Here is a 24,082-nt window from a genome sequence, read left to right on the forward strand (position 1 = left end):
CATTAGATTTGTAATGTTTAAAAAAAATTATAACTTTTGAACAGCTTAACCGATTTCCAATCTTTTTGTATGGAATGAAAGCTTAAAATTTCAACTATTCAGACAAAATTGAAAAATCTGATAAAAATATGTTTAAACGTGAAAACATATAAAAATTTCTAGTTTTTTTTAGAAATTTTCATATATTTTAATGTGAAAAAAAATTTTTTTTTTTTCAAAGTTTCCTATTTTTTTCTATTTTTTCTGAAAAGTTGAGACCTTAAGCTTTCATTCCATAAAAAAAGATTGGAAATTGGTTGAGCTGTTCAAAAGTTATGATTTTTTTAAATATTACAAATCTAATGCGCTGAGATCTACAGTGTGTGCCGATGAAAAATGACTGATTTTTTATTTTCAAAAAAATATATCTCAAAAACTAAAAAACATACATCGCTGAAAATTTGACAGTTTACGTAAAATTTTCTGAACTTTTAAGAAAAACTGAGAGCAGCAATAGCCCCTTTGGTCCCGAGGCCTTCAAAACACGAAAAAACGGAAACTATTGAGTTTTTTCATGTAAAAAACACAATTTTTGTGGAATTTTATATTTTTCCCGAAAAGTCAAAATCTTTAGCCTTCATTTCGTCCAAAAAGATTGAAAATCGGTCAAACGGTTCAAAAGTTATAATTTTTTTAGAAATAAAAATTTTGCAAAATCGCGATTTTTCTGGTCACCCTATTTCGGAAATGGTCACCCTAATCAAAAAATCCAAAAATACGTGTATCCTTATTTCGGATAAGGAACAAAATAGCAAATTTGCACGGAATTCGGAGACCCACTAGATCGGTTTTTCATGGAATGGCTGTATTAGAATATTGAAAAATTAGAGATTTTAGCATTTTTGAAATTCTATAAAACAATCTGTTTAACAATCATTATTTGATGAAGTTTTAAAGCGTTCTTCTTGTACTCTTGACAGCCTAGTTATAGGAAAAATTTAAATCAGTCTTTAATCTCTTAACGCTTTTTTTACAAATTGTGGTCAAAGTCAGAAACTTCCGTATAACGTTAAACGCCAAGACGCATGCCACGCCCTATATACTTTGACTAATTCATTCGAATCCCAGCCGAGCACGTGGATTTTTTTTCATAATTTCACCCATAATTTGTCCATCTTTACCACGCGTAATGATTTAATTAATTTAATTCATTCGTTTTTGATCGAAATATACTCTATATTCTAAAAACTATTGATTTATTTTGAAATCATTGTAAAGACATAAGATACATTCTTCAATCCAGTTTCAACTGCAATGATGTCAAACAGCAGTTTTGAAATTCTTCAACTGTTATCTATAGCTGAGATACCAGCACTTTTTACTAAAATTTAAAATATAAATCTTTAAGACAGAATGCAGAAGCAATCAGATTTTTTCAAAATAAAAATCAATGCCACTCCTTTTCACGGTATCTACTTTCGTCCCGGTAACGTTCTGCAGAAATGGGTGGTGTAAAACTTTCTCGTCCCGCTCGGTTTCATCGGTGATCTCCGCTAATAGGAAAGGGTTATCTACCAATAGCAAAGGGGAAGAAGAGTTTTCACCACACGGGAGATTAAGGTTCTACATCCGCTTAGACTACACGCCATCGTACGAGCACAAGCCGAAGTACCTATCTATCTGCGAATTGCCAACAAGGGAAGCGATCGGTTGAATTGTTTACAACAGTTTGTAAATTTTTAAATTGCTTTACGACAATGATGTGGCGTGAAAAGATTAGTGGAGGTTTAGTGGTCTGGAATGAGCTTTGAGGAATCAACGTTTAATCGCTATTTTTTCTGTAGTAGTATTACACAAGCTACTAAGCTCTTCAGGGTTGACATCAATTTGTCTTATGTAAAGATAGAATGGACCTGGGATGATTTCTGTGGAAAAGTTGAGACAAATTTTTTAGTGAATTCTTATAGTTATTTCTGCACAATTACCTTAAGGTGCTGAAAAACTAAACTTTATATTTATTTTTCAATTGGATGATATGGGCAAATTGAAGTGAAATTTGCGAAAAAGTTACATATCTTCTTGGTGTGAATCGAACTCACGACTTCCAATTTGCTAGATAGGACGCCACTAGAGTATGGGTCCTCTATGCAGAATGTCTAATGCAGAAAAAACTGAATTTGATTTTAACTTAATAATCACGTGATCCTCTTTTGCAAAGCGCACCTCGTTCGGAAGAAGAATTGATTTTCTGGGCGCGATAGTAATTTTTTTTCATTAATTGCATATCTCAAGATGCTTAACAGCTAGAAGGTTGGTGTGTTCGGCCAAGCCTTTCAAAAGATTAAGGGCTATCTTTTGATGGAAAAAATGATAAGAAACACATCCACTTGGAGGCGCTAGATACAAATTATCTTCAATCTTTTATATCTCAAGATCCTTATCAGTTGAGGGTCATAACAAATCTGATCCTACCGCTAAGTTTTCATTCATTCTCCAAGGGTTCCTTATCTCGATATACTGCAAAACTATGGGTTCGTGTATAACGGTGGAATCTGATTCAGAAACAATCCGATGGATACAGTCATCCCTCCATAGCTTTATATTCAAAATCTTTATAAATGAGTTATACAACCATACTAAAAGTTGGGTTTCATGGCTTCGCTAATAGTTTCTTGAAGCGCAGTTACATTGATTTTGTGATTTATATCATATAAATTATATGTCGACATTTCTTTTATTTAGTTTCTTGAAAATGGTTTTCGAACTTTTGTATCTTAAGATAGTCTAGATGGAGTTCAGGTGAACAATATCTTTCTGATCATGAATAAAATAAATCGAGTCTAAGTCGAGTCTAGTACACGACACTGAAGACAGGCTTACAGTTGAGGTCGAAATACGCGTATCTATCAAAGATTACAAACTCTAGTGGAATTAAATGGTATAGAACTAAATTCGGTTTTTATTTACTTAAACTAAATCTATTTCTAGATGTAGCTTGTGATTTGTTTAATATTTTGTTGGAATATATGTGGGTATGCCTTCTTAGGTACAATAGTCGTCGTAAAGTGAAACATACCTCGTCATTGGAAGATGTACGGATTTATTGGAAGAAATATGATATTTTGTATGACAAGTATAGATATACAGCCATTCCATGAAAAACCGATCCCACTACACCGAATTCCGTGAAAATTTGCTATTTTATTCCTTATCCGAAATAAGGTTACACGTGTTTTTGGATTTTTTTGATAAGGGTGACCATTTCCAAAATAGAGTGACCATAAAAATCGCGATTTTGCTCAATTTTTATTTCTAAAAAAAATATAACTTTTGAACTGTTCGACCGATTTTCAATTTTCTTGGACGAAATGAAAGCCAAAGATTTTGACACATGAAAAAATACAATAATTTCCGTTTTTTCGTGTTTTGAAGGCCTCGGGACCAAAGGGGCTATTGCTGTTCTCATTTTTTCTTGAAAGTTCGGCACACATTGAAGGTCTCAGCGCATTATTTTTTTTATTTTTCAAAAAATCATAACTTTTGATCAGCTTAACCGATTTCCAATCTTTGTTTATGGAATGAAAGCTTAAGATTTCAACTTTTCAAACAAAACTGAAAAATCTAAAAAAAATAGTTTTTTTTATAAATTTTCATTTATTTTAATGTATTTTTTTTTTTTTTCAAAAGATTCATAGTTTTTTTCTGAAATGTTGAAATCTTGTATAGAAAAAGATTGGAAATCAGTTAAGCTGTTCAAAAGTTATGATTTTTTTAAATAAAAAATCTAATGAGCTAAGACCTAGAGTGTGTGCCGATGAAAAATGATCGATTTTTTATATTTAAAAAAATATATCAAAAATACAAAACAAAAAATACATCGCTGAAAATTTGACAGTAAACATAAAATTAACTGAACTTTCAAGAAAAAATGAGAACAGCAATAGCCCCTTTGGTCCCGAGGCCTTCAAAACACGAAAAAACGGAAATTATTGATTTTTTTTCATGTAAAAAAACAATTTTTGTGTTTATATTTTTCATGTAAAGTCAAAATCTTTAGCTCTCATTTCGTACAAAAATATTGAAAATCGGTCAAACGGTTCAAAAGTTATAATTTGTTCAAAAATAAAAATTTTGCAAAATTGGGATTTTTCTAATCACCTTAATTGGGAAACGGTCACCCTAATCAAAAAATCCAAAAACACATGTATCCTTATTTCGGATAAGGAACAAAATAGCAAAATTTTCACGGAATTCGGTGACCAACTAGATCGGATTTTCATGGAATGGCTGTATACATATAAACCTCGTTTGAGTAATCAGAGTTGCAGCGGCTGTTTGAGATATACGTCAGTATCTATCTAGTAGATGGAAACAACTATTGTATTGTTTGGATTGGATTACAATAACGGACTAGTCTTGCTAAGATCAGCGCGAGCTTAGCGGACTAGTTTGTTACATTTTAGAGTATAAGTAAATCTATGAGTAATTGCAAATTTTATTACTGATGACAACACTTGTAAAAAAAATGTTTGAATTCAGAGTTACAAAACCTGCACGTTTTTTATTTTTTTTTAAACTTATTTCCGAGAATAACATTTATTTACTGAAATTGCGTATAAAGATACATTTTTTTTCTTTTTTAAATAATCGAAATGCAATAGGATATCAGCAACACCCGATTTGCTGCATGGTGTTTCTGTATATAGTAAACACTCCCTTGATTTTTAAGATACCATTGAGTCAGGAGGTTTCAAGGTTCAGAACTTATATTTTAAATATCTGATTTTTTCATTTATTTTTCCAAAACACATAAAACAGTAGTTTTGGCGTGAAAATAAGAATGACACAAACAAATATCACCCTCAAATAAATTGTCAATCCTCATTTGAAAATTTTAATGGAAGACATCAATTTTCTAGCTCATCAGGATCTTCCCTTAGGATTGCGAAAGATATTGTTATAAAAACTACCTAACGGATGCATCTCAAAATAAATTTCTCCTTGTTAGAAAACCCTTGATCTGCGCTGAATAATTTTGCCGACGACACCAATCTTCTAGCATATCAAGATCTAGGGATAAAAAATGTTGGCAAAAAGTTATCTAGAGGATTGATTCCCAGTCAGATTGTCTAGCGCCAGATATGTCTTTTTCGGCTGAACAGCTTTTCCGAACACACCAACCTTCCAACGAATAAGGATTTTGAGATACATATCAGCACCAACCCTCTAGCTGGTAAGGATCTTGATGTAGAGAAGATTCCTATCCGACTCTTCACCGCCCGATAGCCCTAAATCTGCTGCACAACTTTGCATAAGATTTATTCATCAAACTTACAGTAGGAATTTATATGTAACACTGCGGAACACGTTTTTGTCTCCAGAACCAAAAAACCGCTATTGACTTAATTAAAGGATGCTTAATCCATTACCGTTTTCAGAAATATCATAGCACGTCTAGTTTTTGAGTTATTGACTGTTGAAAATGCAAAAATTGACTATTTCAGCCAACTTGCATGCAAGTTTGCCAGCTTGTAAGGCAATTAATTTGCTTAATTTGCCACAGAATTTAAACTTTATGTGTCTAACAATACTTATCATCAAAGTTTAAAATACTTTCGATGTGGAAAAATATTTACTGATGGTTTAGAGAATTATTGTATTTTGCAATATAAGAGAAACGAAGAGTTCTGTATGGAAACTGCAAGCATGTTGAAAAAATCAGCTTAATCGAAATTGTATCGTGCAATTTCAATCAAATTATATCTGAAATAAAAATTTAAGTTCTATTTTGCATGCTTGGTGGATTAGATTTCAAAAAAGATTGATGAATTGTACTTTAAATTTCATGTAAACATAAATAAAATCAGTGTTTTATATAACTTTAGAGACCTGTAGCTAAAAATTGTGACGTGCTGGAACATTTCTGAAAATGGCATCAGATTAAGCAACCCCAAATCTACTAGAGACATATAATTTGATCCTTGAGACACGCAGAAAGGTCATTTTTGTTGCGCTGTGTAACAAGTACAAAGAGGACTTTCCTGGAGAAATGTTTTAAAAAATCACAAGCATTCTCTGGAGGAAATTTTTTAGTAATATAATAAGGATTTTTCGAGAAATCTTTTGGTAAGATCAGAAAGCCTAAAAAAGCTTCAAGAAGAATCCGTTGAATAATAACTTCTTATCCCGATTATCTGAGAAAGTTAGAGAAAGAATCACAAGGTATATTCCTCGTTAGTTCTTATTTTTAAGGAGTTTTTAACTTGTGCAGAAATAAAAAACAAAATCACAAACAAATAAAATCTAAACAACTCTACGCAAACTACGAAATTTGTGAAAATCGTGATTACTGAGACCGACATTACATCTATCTACGCCAATGAGTAGTTAGCTAATATTCATTCAATTTCTATAATAACACTGTTCGACAATAAAAGTCGATATGAATGCACAGAGACCGGACACCCCGGGCTTGAAAGTATAAAAATAAACAAAAATAATGGCGTTTTCAGAATGTTCGTGTCTGCCCCAGGTCATTTTTAAAATATACTTGAACTTTTTGCATTTTTTATTTAAAAATCTAATCTAATCAATAAACCGACACAGTGTTTTATATTCAGGACAGGGGAATTCATGTGCCATATAATGTTTTCAACTTTAAATACAATGTGAAGAGTTGTAATAAGATTTGCAGGGAGCCCTCCCCCCTTTTTTGTACCCTCCCCATTTTTAAAGTATCGCAAATGATGGAATATTTGATATACAGGGGGTTGTCAAAATAACTGGGACAGGCAAAAATTGGGCCAACTTTGGAATGCTGTAACTTTGACAAAAATTGACCGATTTCAATTCTTTAAGAAGTAATGGACGGGTCAACTAATCTTTTTTGAGGTGCATCCACGGAGATGAACTATGACCACCGGATGATAATCCGGATTTCCGGAAGCATGTCTTATGCAGTAAAATTATGACGTGTTTTTAGCAAAGGTCTCGGCTAAAAAATCAAAATTTTACTACACATGAAGATAGAAGATCTAATTCTGAAGCGATTGGTGCGCCAAGTATTAATATTGGTCCAGAAACAACCAATATATGGCCATTTCCCCGGAATCGGTGCCGGTAGTGGATCTGAATTGGGATCAAACAATTTATTCACTCAAAATATGTCGCGCAATATTGTTTTCTCCCTAGCTTATCATAAAATACCCTATTATAAGTTGAAAATGAGTCTTGTACAGATTTGGCCACTCATGGCGCCGCCCAGTGCCCCGGGGGAACCTGGGAAATTCCGGTGGTCCCAAAAGTGATAGGTTCCTTAGGGAACTATAGGAGGTCCCCAAAGTGGCCATTCTAGTTAAATATCCATTATCGGTCTAAAGTTGACCTATTCATGACTAAACATGAAGAATGCGCCGTTGCACGATGAGTATTGGAGCTCAATTCCAATTGTCCCTAATCATAGGTTCCTTAGGGGACACCCGGTAGTCCCAAAATAACAATTCCTATGTAGAAAATTCGGTCACGCGTATAATTTGATTTGTCATCCTGTTTAAATATTTGTGCCCCATAAACACCGCTCCGCTGCCAAGCCGTCGCCTCAGTCGGTCAGTCATCCATCGCTTCATCACCATTTTCTTGACTTGAGCACATACAAAACAACAACAACAACAACAGCAACAGACGCGGAAATGCCACCCTCTAAATTGTGTGCATAAATCTAATTAAGGTAATTTACCAAGCAAACTCGAATAACGCCGTGAAGAAAGAAAAAAAAACGAACGAAGAATTCTTCAAACGAGCCACTCGTCAGCACTTTTTCGCGCTTTGTATTTGGCCCACTATACAAAGACTCTGCAAAGTGGGAGTGTATAATGAATGATAAGCGGGAGAAGAAAGTGGAAAAGAATCCCTACCGCCAATCCAGACTGGTACACAGGCAACTGCCTTTCATTTTCCGTCGTTATTAGGTTAATAAAAAACAGGAAATGAAATTCTTTTTTTTTTCTTCCCGGTATCATCAAGTTGTAGTCCTTCCTGGAAAGGTGTGATGGCGATGCAGCCAAGAAAAGAGCAGCGTGATGATCAATTACACGCTGGGTGATGTTTTAAAGCCGTTGAGTAATGAGCTTGTGGCCGGAGAGAGAAGCTTCTGTGCGTAGATAGGATGGAGACGCGTTGTAGTTCATTGCGAGTGTTGACAAATCTTGATTTAATGCTCCATAAATTCTGATGGATGGCTGGGGGGGAATGAGACTGGCAACTATTTCGGAGTAGGGTTTTACTCATGTATTTCGTCAATCTCAGCCTCTACCAGTATGTATCAGAAGACCGGCTCCAAATGCACGTTCCCTGCCAATTGGGAGATTTGTGCCATCGCCATATTTGAGCCTATATCATCATCAACTCGATTGTTGAGGAAAGGGAAGGGAAAGATGGGAGGCAATAGAAATGGGGTCCCTCAAAGAGGGAGAATCGCATAAGCGAAATGAGAGCATATACATTATACAGTACGCCATCCTTTATTTTTCGGAAATGCGAAATGTTATAAGTTCGTCATTGTAAAGTGCTCGTTTTGGTAAGAAAAAAATCATGTAAAAATTTGTCCCTACGTGGACGCTAAGATGACCCCCGTTCCCAAATCGAGCTCGCTGCTCTAGTGCACGCTTCGTGAGTACGAAAAGCAACTAGTAACAAGTTACCCTGCGCGCGTTGATAGTAAGCAAAGAATTTTGTTTCCACGTAGAGACTTCAAATTTTTACATGATTTTTTTTCTTACCAAAACGAGGGGATAGACTAAATGATTGAGATGTGCAAAATATTGCCCGAATTCATGTGCTTATAACTTTTTGAAACAAGGATGAAATTGTATGCATCTAGAAGCATTCGATGGCAAATTCGGTCTTGTTTTACGAATTTGCTTGGCCATGCGTATTGGCCACCGGACACCGGAGATGTTCCGGATTTTCCGAGGTCATGCCCAAATCACATTATTTCTGTCGCTTGAAATTTTGTGCTGTGTGACGTTCTATATATGTTAAAATTTTTCCAAGAAACTAGAACAAATTGAATGCAGGTGGACGCATTAAGATTCGTTGGAAATCTTCCGAGATATGGTCATTTCCGAAAAACTTGTCTCGGAAAATATGATCAGTAACGTTTGTATTTCCAATTATGTATATATGAACCGGCACTATATCCAAGTAGGCATTAAATTTTAAGATGATAGTTCCCGGAAAATATTCAGAACCATTAGATGCTCTGACCTATCTATAGTAGGTTCCAGGTGCCCTGGGGGAAGTAGTCAATTAGAAACATGTGCGGTACCACATCAATATGAGTATCAAATAATAATATTTTGAAGGTGATGCCTTCGAAAGCACTTCCAGACCACTCTATATTAGGTTCCAGGTGTTTCAGGTGATACTACTTTTGTTGGTGCGCTTGACTCCATTACTTTGCTCGTCATGCTCAACGGGCGTACCGGTTGGATGCCGAGGTCGGTCTAGCGATTCCGGTTGAGGGGAGACTTCCGGTTCGCAAGCGCCCCGACGACCCAAAGTCGGCTCTTATGGAGAGTAACTCGACGGAGGCATATCGCCCGAAACCGGTAACGTTACGCGTTGTTAATATTGCTGTTTGCATTTGAGATGCAAATCTTGATTAAACGTCCTCCAAATGCGGTAAAACAAAACAATCAAAGGACACCTAGCAACGATTATATAAATCAACGCCCCCCTAGCAAGAAAAATCCATCTTTGACACCGCATTTCTTGTAGAAAATCTTACCGCGTTTGGTGTTCCCGCATTTGATATTTGCGTTTCAAATGCACACAGCAATACTTCGTTGTTAGCCGGTAGAGACTACGAATTCGGCCCAGCGATTCCGGTTGAAGGATGGCTTCCGGTTCACTGGTCCTCCGACGACTCAGAATAGCTCCCGATGGTTGATCGATTCTACTCCGACGAAGATTTCCCCGGCAGCGGAAGATCTTCCGAACCGATGCTATCCGGGCTAATGCCGAGGTCGGTCCTTCGATTCCGGTGGAAGGAAGCTTCCGGGTCACAGGCGCCCAAACGATCATTTGTCGGTGCTGTTTCGCGATCTATTCAGCTAGTCCCCGGCGGAGGATCTAGCCTACTCCGACTCGATGGTGGTCGGCCAAGTGTCAGGGTAGGTTCTGCAAATCCGGTTGGAGGTTGACTTCCGGTTCACAGGCGCCTAGACAACGACTAAGTTACGCTTGTTCTACTCGGTCTAGTCCCCGACGGAGGATCTAGCCTACTCCGATCGCGCCCGATGGTCTTGTCGAGTGCCGAGGTCGGTCTGACATTTCCGGTGGGAGGTTAGCTTCCGGATCATCAGCACCCCGACGACGCGCTGCTCTCTGCATCTCGTTTCGCTGCTCTGCTCCCCAGTTGCGCTGTAAGCCAGACATTATTTGCACCACCATGTTGGTCATCATATTCCAAAGATCGGGATCGCTTATCATTCCGTGTGCCTTCTACGCTGAAGTACTCATCAAAGCTGCCGCCACCTTGTTTGGTACTATATTGAACCTCGAGCAGTCGAACACAACATGTTCTGGCGTTTCTTCAATCTCCATACAATCAGGACAGAATGCTGAAGACGCATGGCCGAATCGATACAAATACTGCTTGAAGCAGCCGAGACCTGACAAGAACTGTGTCAGGTGGAATTTCACTTCTCCGTGCTCCCTGTTCACCCAGGCCGATAGATTCGGAATGAGCGAAGCCAAGCAGGCGAGAAAGTTGGCGTTCGCTGGCTGAGTGGCAGCAAAAATGGGATGCCTCCGAGAAAGGAAGGTGGACCCACCCTTACGCATGCCGCCTTCGACGATATAGTCCTTTACGTGCTCACCACTCGCATGGTGATGAGTCGGAACGTGCTGTTTAACTTATCCCGGCTGCCGCACCGTATCTTAGTAGCGATGTTAATACGACAGCCAGAAGACGCCTCTTACTAAGTCTTGTGAGCGCATTGCTCGCCTTTGCCTCCTTCTCGCATGCATAATCGATGTGACTGTTAAAGTTCAGCCGATCGTCTAGCATTACGCCCTGGTGTTTCAGCTTTTGCTGTGATGCATGTCCCCCGACAGTGATCTCACCGTGCATGACTCTTTTGCAGTTGCTAACAAGTAGCACCTCCGTTTTGTGGTGGGCTATCTTAAGCTTGACTCCCTCCATCCAATCTTCGACCAGACCAATTGGCTCTGTTGCCAGCATTTCTACTTCTTCCTGCGTCTCACCTATTACCGTTAGGACGACGTCATCGGTGAAACCGACAATCTCGACCCCCTTGAGTAGCTCCAGCGATAGGACCACATCGTACATCGCATTCCACAGCGCTGGTCCCAGTATTGAACTTTGTTGGACTCCAGCCGTTATTCTTAGCTCCTTCGGGCCGGCGTCGGTTTCATACCTCAGTACACGGTTTTGGAAGTATCTCTTCAAAATCTGGCACATGTAGTCGGGAACCCACATTCTGTGCAGTGCTGTGGCAATGGCCTCCCAGCTGGCGCTGTTGAACGCGTTCTTCACATCTATCGTGACCACGGCGCAGTAACGATCTCCTCTACGTTTTTGTTTCAATGCTTTCTCAGTCCTCTCCAGCACTGTCCGAATTGCGTCCACCGTTGCCCTTCCTTTCCGGAATCCAAACTGCCTTTCTGATAGCCCGTTCTCGCTCTCTGTGCATTTTCTCACCCTGCTGAGGATAACCCGTTCCAAGAGTTTACCGAGTGTATATATTAACCATATAGGCCTATATGATCCTGGATCCCAGGCGGTTTTCCTGGCTTTGGCAGCAGCACCAGTTTTTGAATTTTCCATATTTCTGGAAATTGACCTTCGTCCAGGCATATCTGCATAACCTTCCTTACCATATCTGGATACGCAAGGACCGTTGTTTTGAGTGCCACGTTGAGGATTCCGTCCGGACCCGGGGCTTTGTTCAGCTTCAGCGCTTTCACCGCTGTTACAAGCTCCTCGTTGAAGATCTGACGAGCTTCGACATTTTCTACCTCTTCATTGCCATATGGTTTGGCCAACCACATTGTAGGATCATGCTTTGGGAATAGTTCTCATGCTCTCGACGATGACTCTTCGACGAGAAGGTCCTTGTCGAAGGCCTTCGTCTTCCACTGCTGTACGATAGTCTTGTTTCGTGGCGCCACTCAGCAATCAACTCCTGGTAGGCCGAGCTTTTGATCACCGAATCGTTCTTCAGCTTGAAGAGCATTTCTATTCTCTGAGTTCATTAACCTTTTTTTCTGACCTCCATTAACTTCGAATTTCCCGTTAGGCCTTTCTGGCAAACACTGTTGCTCGATTTCGGTGTGAACGATGGGCTTTGAAACCCTAGTTCTGCTTGGAGTCTAGTATTCTCACCTTGCAACGCCCTGCTGCTACTTGCTGGTGGCTCCTGCTGTACTGGCGAACTTTCCGCTTCTCGTGAAGGCGTTTGCGTTCTCGCCCTCTGCTGCTTCAACCTCCATTACGGTATTGTCTGAGATGTTCGCCATTTTTGTTGGGTTCCCCCTCCCAGCCGCTATCTTCCTTCGTCGTAAGTAGTCGTCTTCGTGATCCCGTGGTAATCTTTGCAAGCAGTGAGAGTCATGCTAAGGTTTATAAGGTCCTTCATGGATTACCGTGTACAGAGCCAGATCGGCGCAAGACAGGAAACGATCAACTGCATCTACTTCTACCGCCTAAAGTGGTGAAAACGTACTCGGAGGCTTGCCAAAGTTTTAACGGGACGGAAGCAACCGCACTATTAGCCCACTCTCCGTTTCTGGGAGGTGTCATCCATCCTTACTAGGGAAGTGGAATAGCACGGCTGTCAGCTCTGCATCATCGGTGTATATACGTATTCCGTAATCGTGCCCATGTTGGTTGTGGCCAGTATACCATAATCAGGATTTTACTAGCATCCATCCTGATGTGCCGGTTGGCACTCCAGAGGGCTAATGTACTTTGAAAGCGGTACCAGGTTGCTTATTCAGGGCTACATGCAGATATGTGTTTTTTTTTTTGTAGAGATTCGCCAGAGCCCACCGATGGACCCCCGCCACATCTTAGGTAGACCTTGCTTGAGCCCCTGGTCAGATGGACCAAACGCCCGAGCTTCTCGTATGATACACTGCCAATATCTTGTGATGATCCACTACCAACTTTTTCTCTTGCATTCATTCTTCCACGGCATCTAATTAGCAGAGCCTGATTTGGAGACCTTCGAAATCTATATCTCCTACCGTTTTTGTGTATTACAGATTACTCGTTCCAGCACTTTATCGACTGTATCCAACAGACATTTCAGTATATATGCTGATAGATCGCCAGGAGGTTTGCCTGACTACGGCAGCAACACCAGACATTTTTTAAGACACGGTTATAATCCACGATACAGCACAGTCTTACAACCATGTTACTAATACCTTCTAGACCTGTGGTCTTCTTGTTTTTTGCGGTTAATCTCACCGCGACCTAGTATCGGATGTTTGCCTCCGAGCACAGTGCTCTCACTGACATAGAAAATCTCCAAAACAATATACAGTTCTTGAACTCGCTTTTCAGTGTGCCCGATTTAAGCCTAGCTTTGAACTTTTGAAATGCTCGTTCTCAAGAATGTATTTAGAAAGTGAGCAATATTAAGCACGAAAAATGTTCCATCATATCTTGATGGATTATTCTTTTATATAACTTTCTAAGATTTCTTTATTTTATTTTCTCTTTCATAGATGATATCTGGCGCACGGATCTGGACTTCATGGTAACCCACAATGATCGATTGGTAGTACTGTCCTTCATGACCGCATCCTATCCAAACACGACGTCCAAACCTCTTGCTAATGGTGGCAATCACAATCCTCTCCCCAACGGTGACTTTTCCGAACGAAATGACATGGTAGAGAAGTTCTCTGCCTATGAAGATGACGATGAAGGAGAGCACGACTCCGATGAAGACGATGACCCATTTCGTACGCATGAATCTCTGCAGGAAATGCCCAAGAGCAATGAACACTCGTCAATTTCAATCTCGACCATGGAGAACTTCAATGTATTCGATAACCCTACCACGGTACATACTCTGCCGCCGGTGCGAAATCTACTAACGACCACTACGGCTCCCATAACCACCTCTACAGTGATCTACACAACAACTCAGCCACCAACTACAACGCGGCAAACAGCTCTGAAGAAGCATGATCGAAACAAAAATCATGGCCACAACCGAAAGCACTCCAGCAAATCTCAGAATGGTAGAAAAGACAAAGTTCATCAGCAGAACCATCATCATCTAGATGACGTGGACACCAGGCTCGAGTTGCAGCCACAGAAAGAGTTCGACTTTGACGAGTTCGGAGAACACGAAATTGATACCTTGTTCGAGGTGAATCACAGCCGAAAGGCACAACCGAACGGTAAGAAGGCCACTTTGACCACTACTGTGGCTACCACCAGTGGAACTTCAACCACCGTTGCAACCAAGCCGTCCCCAAAAAGCAGTACGAAGAAAACACCCACTAAAGACAGCAATACACATATCATAAAGCCGGTCAAACTGCCGGACAACACCATCCCGTCCACACCGGTAACAACCAACTCGAAGATCATCGAAATCAAGCCCAGCACAACAGGTGCGACTTCCCGGAGTACGCCCAAAAAGTTCAAACGATTCACCTCGGATAACTACAGTAGTGAGAGCCTGGAAAGCTTGGAAAACATCCCGAGTATCGACGAGGATGAGTTCATCATCAAGGATGAAAATGGAATGGCGATAAGACCGGCGTTTCTAATCGGAACCGTTCCGGGTAATATGACCACAAAGTCCATAGAGCTGACGGGATTTCCAGGCTTTCTTCAGTTGTTCTTCGGAGTCGACCAACAGTTCAACGCAAAACGTTGGACATCGACTCCCAGTTTGGAATTCGTAAACCTGGCAATAGCCTTGATGGCTTGGGCCGTTCGCTACCCGTCTGTATTTTGGCACACGTCGAAGACGTTCGCATTTGTGTTCAGCTTGCAGATGATTGCCAACGGAATAGACATTTTGTTAAGTTTTGCTGGAGCAAGCGTATTGTACAAGCTTCAGACGCTAGGTCAGGGTCTACCCATGCAGGCCCCTGCGTTGATCCTCAACGGAACGGTCACGATAGCTCTGACGATCTTGGCAGTGATTCTGACCATCGCCTCATCGATGGTGCTGTACTTGTATGGGCACGGGAAGCTAGCCGTTAAGATCCGCGATCGACGGCTGATCACGGCAAAGCAAAGCACCGACGTTTGGGCTTACTTCGCACACTGTTCGTCGCTGTGTTTCGTTTTGGCTCTTGCGGTGGTAAAGGCCCCCTTGCTCCACGACCTCAGCGCGGCCTACCGGGGAAGCCTGGATGGAGCGGTGCTTGCTGCAGGTAAGTTTTGAATCATGCATAGCTTAGATATTAGGTTTGAAGCACCGTTTCTTTCCACAGCTCTTGGATCCGTGGTGCATCTGTTCCTGTGGATAGTACTGTGGTTAGGACTAACAGCCAAAAGGCGGTGGAACTTCAAGCTGCCACCTCTGGAGCTGTCCGGAGCACGCAACGGAGCAGCGCAACCATTGCTGCGAGGAGGAACTGGTGGATCGTTGATGCGAACATCCAGTGGCAAGGGATCTTCGGGTGACGGGACCGGAGCCACCAGCAGCGAAGAGGAAACCATCTACTGGCCCAAAATTGCCCCAAACTCGCCCAAGCTGAAAGTAACCTTCAACGAAGTTACCAGTACGTCTCCCGATCACGCCATTGGCGACCATGACGGCAAGCGGTAAAACAGTCAATCAAAGTTGTTCCAAAGCGTTTCGTGTGTGTTTGTTTTCTGCTACCTACATTCAGTTTATTGCTTGATGTGATGTTTTGGTATTGATTTTGTGTTGATTGTCTGTTTTGGTTTGTTAGTACTTAAGCTATAAGTTCCCCTGCATAACGCGCAACGTCGGAAGCTTGCAGGGCCGACTCCACCTCCAAAGTGGTAATCCGCTGAGCTTTCCTAAGTGTGTTAATTTTGCATGTACCTCACATCTCGTCCTTGTATGAGTCTAACCCCATGGTCCCATTGTCACCCTACAGCCATCCGTCCAGCGGAACCACGATACGTTTGTCCAGTGTTACGGGGGAAACTGATGACGGGGACTACGCCACACTAAGAGGCCCTACCGGTGATCTACTGCACTTGAGTGAATTCGCAGATCATCCTCCACCTCCCGAGGATCTGCTTGTCCCCACCAATGTAGGTAACGATCACGCAGATGACACATCTGAAGAGGGCAAACTGCTTGCATGTGTTCGCGATGATAGTGTAACGTACGCATCTACGCGAGACCTGGAGCCACCAATTACCCGAACTATGTCTCGCGAGGCTTTCATACGATCACCGGAACAGTTGACAAGTCCTCTTGCACCAGTCACCGTCACCGTACATAATAATGAAAATATGGTAAGTATCGCTTGATAAGTTCAATCTTTGACTCTGCATTTACGCCACTTTCTTGCATTCAGGCTCCTGGTTCAACACCACGCTGTTTACGCCGTGCTGACTCAGGCATGCCAAACGAAGCTTTAACCCCCCGATCCGACACTACGTCAACCGAGAGTTCCACATCGCCACCGGACTGTAGAGACGCCCCATCCGAAACCTCAAGCGGTGTTCATTCCGGTGAAGAGCGCGATGAGGTAGTCATCCGTCCTCGATCCGGTCCCTACAAATCTATCATCAAGCCTCCACCTCCTGCGATCCAGGAGGAACCGTTCGGTAGATCAACAAATATGAAAATGTCCAGCTTCAACAAAGACGGATCGAGTGCTACCCTTCCACTAACACGAGGATCCGTAGATGCGCACCGTGAGTATCCACAGTGCAGCACTATGCCCCTGCCAGCTGGTTACCATCAACAACCGCACCATTATCACTCTCAGTCTTCGTTTACTTCACCAAGCTCTTCCTCACGGCAACAGCTGCAGCATACGACGCTGCCGAACGGTGTCCGCTATCAATCGAACCAGTTCCTCAAACGAATGCCGTACATCAAAACGGCAGAGTCCCCTTATGGGCATCTGGGTCTGGGCAGTGGTCACCACACGTTCTCCAAACTCCTTCACGATCCCCTAGGCGTCCCCAACAGTTCACCACCTACTCATTCCCAATCCAGTCATAGCACCTTTGCCACCATAGTGGCGACCATTCCCGAGGATCGAGACTCGGCTAACTATTCAATGATCTCCGACCAGGACAGGGAAATGTACATAAACGCCGGACAAATACAGATGCAGAACTAGGTACGCTAGTGATGTCCGTAGAAAAGGCAGAGCAAACGAGTACTTTTTAGCATGTTAAGCCATTCATTGTAAGTATGAATCATACATCCATCGTTTAAGGGAGTAAGTGTAGAAAAAATACCACTCAATGCGCCTTCTTTCAAATGGATTCAGATTAGTTTCTATGATGGAAATGGGTCTAGTTTTAAAATCGTGGAGGATCGGGAAAAGTCGCACAACTAATTTAAGGTAACCAAGGGGCGTCAATTTTAGTTCAATTCTTTAGGTTTTGTACATTAGATTCGAGCATCGGTCAGCGATGATCTCGACTGTAAATACCACTAGTTTCGCCAGATATCTCTATATGTAGCATGTCGCGCTTGCAGATAAGGCAAAATCTGTTTCGAGTCGTATTCAGTGTTCGAATACTCGCATGGTAGGGCAAAATAAGTATCACACAAATACGCAAAACTATGCAATATTATACATTTACAAACGCATTCGGAAGGAGGACGAAATATCGGCAATGCAGCTTTAACTATAGGCTTTCACACACCCGAACTGGTACAATTACTAAATCTAGAATGGTGCAACGAGACTAATTCATTAGTTCAACAGCCTTCAATTTTACTCTTTTTTTTACCCACCGATTTTTTATTTTTTTTTTTTTTTTTATTACCCAAATATTTTTCAGTCAAAATTATTTACTTTTGTGGAGTTTATGATTTTTAGTTAACATGTGTGCGATAATTTTTTTTTTTTTTAAGTCATATGATAAGCAAAATTTTGTTTTTTCAACTTATTCAGTATTTTTGATTAAAAACATAATGCTTATTCTTCATAAAACGTCAATGACTATTGGTGAAGGCGCCCTGATCAGCCGTGCGACGCAACTTAGTCGCGATGCTCTCACAAGAGCGCTGGACAGCACTGAAGCTCATCTTCCGGATACAATTCCGGATCCTCGTGGTCAACTGGTTCGTATCCTTGGCGGTCCAATAATTTTTGTACACTAGAGCACTGAGGGAGCCGAAAAATCCTCAATGGGACGTCACTGTTGCAAGATGATCGGGTTCCTTTTCTTTCGGCACGAACGGTAAAACTGTACACGGAGAAATATTTTTACCTAATTTTTGAGTTTACTTTACCCAAAATTAAGTATATCGATTATAGTTTCAACCCAAAATCTCTCGGTTTTCTCTTTCTCCCACAGGAATGTTGTCAAAAATAGAGAGAGCTGCATCTACCCAATGGGAGTACTTTGGCCCAATAAGCCAAATTTGGGTAAATGCAACTTTTCTTATGTTTGGGTCGAAAGAACTCAATGTTGCGTTAAATCAACCCAAAATTGAGTATATTTTTTTAATGGAATTAAAGCCAAACTACCTAGTGGGGACCTTGGAAATTTAGCGAAAATTGAGTTATTGGGCTCAACTACGGAATTGCGTTGAAACAACCCAAAATTGAGTTGAATTCCGTCTCCGTGTACAACACGCTCGCAAAGTGCTTGCAGTTTCGACGCCATCTTCGATTGCACTGACAGCACCCGAGCAAAAAGAAACATGCCACTCATTTTAAGGGAGTCCAGAGAGGGAGGGGGAATTTAGAGCGAAAATAATTTACACTTTTTACTTCAAATACAGAAAGGTATTGAAATCATTCTCATTTTTTAATGAATACCCGTTAGCTTAAAAAAAATAATGGGTTACATGCATAATTCGCTATTCACCACATAGTAACGCACATGCGTTAGTGTCTATGCACGAAAAATCGCTCAAAGCTAACGCGAAAAATATTTGTATGGCGAAATGTATCTAACGAATTATTTCTCAAAAAGAAAACTATTTTCGAAAGAATATTTGGTACCGGTTGTGCGTGATACTGATGGTTATCAAGCCTACCAAATATTCTTTTTGATTACAGCTTCCACTAACAAGAAATTTGAAGTTAGATGCCTTTCTCCATACAAAAAGAAATGAGAAAACTCCTGCTGATCAACTGTGGACAAGAGCAAAGCTGGTAATTCATCAACACCAATCATTGAATAAATTTTATATATTATGCATCCGGTAGAAATCAAGACCAACATTTATTTAAAATTATTGTTTTCTCGGGCCCCGTGCGTCGCAGCTAATATGTGAATAGTGCGCTGTGTTCATAAAAATCGTAAGAATGCAGCGCCACACTAAAAAACTGATTTCAGTTATTTTCGAGTTAAGTAGCGTCGCGAGTCTCACTGGCGCGATCCGGTTTGGTGGCGGTGCGACAATATGATACTTTTCGTAAAAAAAAAAATCCTACAGGGCACTGACATTAAACTGAAAAACATTTAGAATACTACAGCTATAACGGATTTTTGTAGTTCCATATACGATTTAAATAGCATTTTTTATTCACATTATTTTGACTAAACAAATATGCTATCTTGCTTTGTTTATTTTTTTTTTTTTAATCTTATGAAACAGTGCTTCCATCTAAAGATAGATTTACGAATCACTCTTGACAGCTCTAGAAATTCTTCAAGAACAATATGGGACCTCAATAATGGTCTCTAAGGTCACTCTTTTCCTTATTCTGTTTGTAATGAATCCTGTTACAATATTCTATAGACTCAGGAAACCCAAAGGAATTTGTTTTCAGATTCTTCAAAAAAGGCTGAAGAATAGAGGCCTAAAATTTTTGATAAAACCTTTTTATTATTAATCAAAATGATTGAGTGTGTTCTTGCTACTATTTTCGCGCTAAAATAACGGCTATAAACATAACACAAAAACATTTCAAGCGTGTGCTAGAATAAGGGCGTAAGCCGCATGATCGATTTCTTTTCATCGATCCTCTCTTCTGTTATTATTACATGAAACGTTATGAGCTGTACCGCAATAAAACCGCTGTTTACCAACAAGCGAAGTTGGAGTAGTTGTAAGTTAATACGCTCTCACTCTCAAGATAGTGGATTGTATTCCTGCTCCCATATTCATATTCATATTTACATTTTGTCGCATTTTTACAATATTCATAAAGAAGATTCGTTCCGGTTTTGACAACACAACATCAACACAACCAACCATATAAAAGGTTGAATCAATTTTAATGTATGGTTGACTGAAATTCAATTAAAAATATGATTGATCTACCAGCAAATATAATTGACTGGACAATTCTTTTTTCTCCGTGTGTGAATAACATGATAGACGAAAGTTTTTAAATTTTATGAAGGATGAAACGGGGACAACCGTACCGACCGTTTCATTTCAGGGGATAGGTAAAATTTTTGGAAGTGGCTTTGCTAAGAATGTTAATGCACACTCCATTGCTGGGTTTTTCCTTTTTCTGGGATGGGACACAGGTATTTCGGCCTTATGCCCTGGCTCTAGAGCCTTGGCTTAAGTGCCGTTGTTAGCTCTCTGATATGAAAAGAAAACTATCCCTTTCCCGTTAAGCAATATTCAAGAATATAGAAATTACGATTAAGCAATATCCAAGAACCAGAATAATAATGCTCAAAAAAAAACTTTAAAATCTGCTGCGGTTCGATACATATCCGTACAGGCACCGTGCCAAAATCGAATGATGTTTTAAAATTTTGTTCGATTTCTGCATTAATTATCATCAGTTTCTACAATTTGATAAATGGTGTTGTAACCGAAGTTCAATACTGAATATATGGGATATGCTGGAAAGATCTCACCCTTGACCATTGGACAACTGTGGTAATCCGATATACTCGTGCTGCTTTCGAATGCTGAAAATCAACTCTCGATCGAAGGCGCCTTATTTGAAACCAGCGAAGTGATGCAGCGGGCATGTCTAATCTCTAATCTTCAATATCCAATACCAATATTTTTCCTTCATAAATTCTTAAACATCCGCTTAATTTTCAGCCAAAACTTTTTCACTCCAAGAGAAAAAAACGTGACATTTTGCAAAAACACAATCAAACTCTACCAACGCTTGCTGCGATCTCTCTATGCTTGTCGACTCAGTGTTTGTTCACTTACATTCAGGCATTGCAGAATTCGCTCTCATTTGAGTATGAAGCACGATCAAAGCAAGCAAAGAAAAACATCCCATCTGTTGCGGTCCACGATCGTCATTGTATCGCAAGGTGTATTGAGCATGTTGCACCTTATTAGACTACTGTGCAGAAAATTTTTGCACAGTGAACATTTGCACACCTCACACATACACTCACATTACCGCTTGACAACGTGCTTGGATACTAACTTTTCTATCTTTGTTTTGATTTTGCGCGAACGGTTAGCGTAACATAATTGACTAAATTCACTTGGTTCAGGAATGCAATCCGAACGTTGCCAGAAACGCCACCAGAAGAATGCTCCAGTGCCCAGTAGATAAATTAAACATCACGATGAAGGTTTTAGTTCGTCCCTTAACGTGGTGTGAACCAATACACAGCGACTAAGGTTAAGTTGCAGAAAAGGTTTATTCTCAAATTTCATAACACCGCAATTGGCCATTTTTGAAACCCATCCACCTCCACTTTTTGTAGTTCTTATAAAAACTGTAAGATTTGGACACATTCCCACTGCCTTCAGCGTTATGAAATTTGTGAATGATCTTCCGTTAGGAGGAATACCGAATCGTTAATCGATTACGCCTGAATCTGCAGGAAACAAATCTGATTCCGAATACGATTTTGATGATGATCATTCTGGATCCAGCAAACATCCATTCTGGATCCAGCTTTTCAAAGGAAAAACTTCCCGATGAGCATAACGGCTGCTGACGATTTCAAGGAGCATTCGTCAGGAAAAAATCTTTTAGTGGGGTGTAGCTGGCAATACGGTGGATAATTTTTTACTCCAATGCTGATCGCTTTCAAATAAACATAACAAAAACGAAGTTTTGATGCAATCTGTTTGACTGATTTGAATTATTTTGAAACGTCATGAACAGCTTCCAAAGCATACGCCTGCTGATTTTAGTGGTGTGCAAAATGTATCTTAACCTTGAACAATTTCATTAGAATCTAAAAATTCGTGCAACGGTCAATAACAAGTCTGATATTGTGCATCCGAGTAATCGCTGCAATGTCGCTCAACTTTCGCGTCGCTGGACTGGTGAGCGCTTTGCAGTTTAGTGCTCCAGCGACGCATTGAAATAGCTTGTGTCGCTCGAGCACTAACATGAAAAGGTCGCCAGAGTCCAGCGACGTGTTGGTCGCGCGAAATAGTTGAGCGAAGCTTGTGTCCGTTCTGGATTTTGTCTGCACTGACAATAAATGGAAGCAGCGAGCGAGAGCCCCAAAGAGAGAGCGATGATAAAATCATTTTTTCTCGCTTGTTTACCGTTCGGGATAGGGGTTTTTCTTTACTGGCACGATAAACAATCCACGAACTTCCAATAGCATTAGTGTCCCACAGGCTTGGAGCATGTTTAGAGGGGTTTTATCATGCACTAGGGTAACGGTCGTATTTTGGACCCCCTAAGGAAGTGATTTTAGTTTTTTGTCCCAATTAATTGATTGCACAGCGTAACCAAGTCAAAGAATATGCCAAAATGTAGAGGAAAACTTCCTCTACGAGATAAAAATGCCCATAAGGTCATGTAGGGTCCAAAAAACGTCGAAAATAATTGAATTGTATTTTGGACACACCAATACATTTTGGACCCTCAAAGTATATATTTTGGACCCCCAGCATTTTTTTATCGTTTGGCGACAAAGTCCACGACACTGGTTGTATAGTATGCTTGCCCATAGCCTAATCAATCGATTGGCAATGGAAAACCGAAGAAATTCTACGCTTTTAGCGCAGAAATTTGAAAAAAAGTTTTTGTTTACATTTAAAAAATTTCTGACGGCTTCAATTTCTATGTTTAACGTGTTGTAACGGTTGCATGGATGAACCGATTAAATTAAATTAATTTCAGATAAAATAAACACATTTTCTATGCACAAAAGGTTGATGCAAGTGCAGAACAGTGCTATCCTTCTAGATGGCATGAGAATTGAGTTGATCTTTCGATTTAAACTGGGAAATTTGCAGGAAAATGGGCCGGGGGTCCAAAATATATAGAGGTCCAAAATATATTGGTTACCCTACTATCCCCCCCAATCTGATCAAAGTTGTAGCAGTATACGATAAACAGTCTCTCATTATGTGCAGCATGTTATGATAGTAACAGAGAGCGATACGTGAGAGATTCTCTCAATTTTCTCAGGATTCAATCCCTGCTTACATTTGTTGACAGCTCAGTCGAGATGGTGTGATCCATTCTAGATGAACCGGTTCCGCTATCATTGCGTTTGGGCTTTCAAGGTTCATATTTCGACCCATTTTTTAAAATAAAGTTCAAATATGATATAGCCGTCATTTGAGATGGAAAATTCGTCAAAGTAGTAGCGAATAGACTCTATTGTGTTGTTGAATAAAAATAAGATTTTACCAAAACTTTTGAGACCCACTGAATTTTTAAACATTTTCCGTAAATTGAAGTCCAAAAACATGTTTTCCGGTTTTTGAGATTTTGTCACACCTCTTGGTTTATACTCAAATTTCGGGTCCCTTCCAAACAGGCTACCGTCATCGATGGAGACACCATCTTCTATGGCTTCTTCGATTGGCTTGTCAGATGGATCGGGCCCGGGACATCATGTCCAGGGTTGGGAAAAAATCTGAAACTCACTCTACAGTAGCCAAACAAAGCCAATCACAGTCAGCGAAGCCAGTGAAACTCACGCCCATCGCTTCTGTAGGCAAAATGCCTTGAAAATTGCAAAACACCCGTTGCTAAGGGCAACCCGAAATTACTGTAGAAAAATGTTCTA

At 40.4% G+C, this 24,082-nt stretch overlaps 1 protein-coding gene across 1 annotated transcript in view; it reads left to right on the forward strand.

Moving 5' to 3' along the window:
* LOC110678492 (protein tincar) overlaps positions 1-18,471 on the forward strand; it is a 370,698-nt gene extending 352,227 nt beyond the window's left edge. The window contains exons 5-8 of the mRNA XM_021851444.1: positions 13,738-15,411; positions 15,472-15,805; positions 16,108-16,474; positions 16,537-18,471. Of these exons, the coding sequence (XP_021707136.1) occupies positions 13,738-15,411; positions 15,472-15,805; positions 16,108-16,474; positions 16,537-17,313 (3,152 nt within the window). The 3' untranslated portion in view covers positions 17,314-18,471. The remainder of the gene's footprint in view (positions 1-13,737; positions 15,412-15,471; positions 15,806-16,107; positions 16,475-16,536) is intronic.
* Positions 18,472-24,082: the final 5,611 nt, after the last annotated feature.

The sequence above is a fragment of the Aedes aegypti genome, chromosome 3 (assembly GCF_002204515.2).
Source record: "Aedes aegypti strain LVP_AGWG chromosome 3, AaegL5.0 Primary Assembly, whole genome shotgun sequence".
NCBI lineage: Eukaryota > Metazoa > Arthropoda > Insecta > Diptera > Culicidae > Aedes > Aedes aegypti.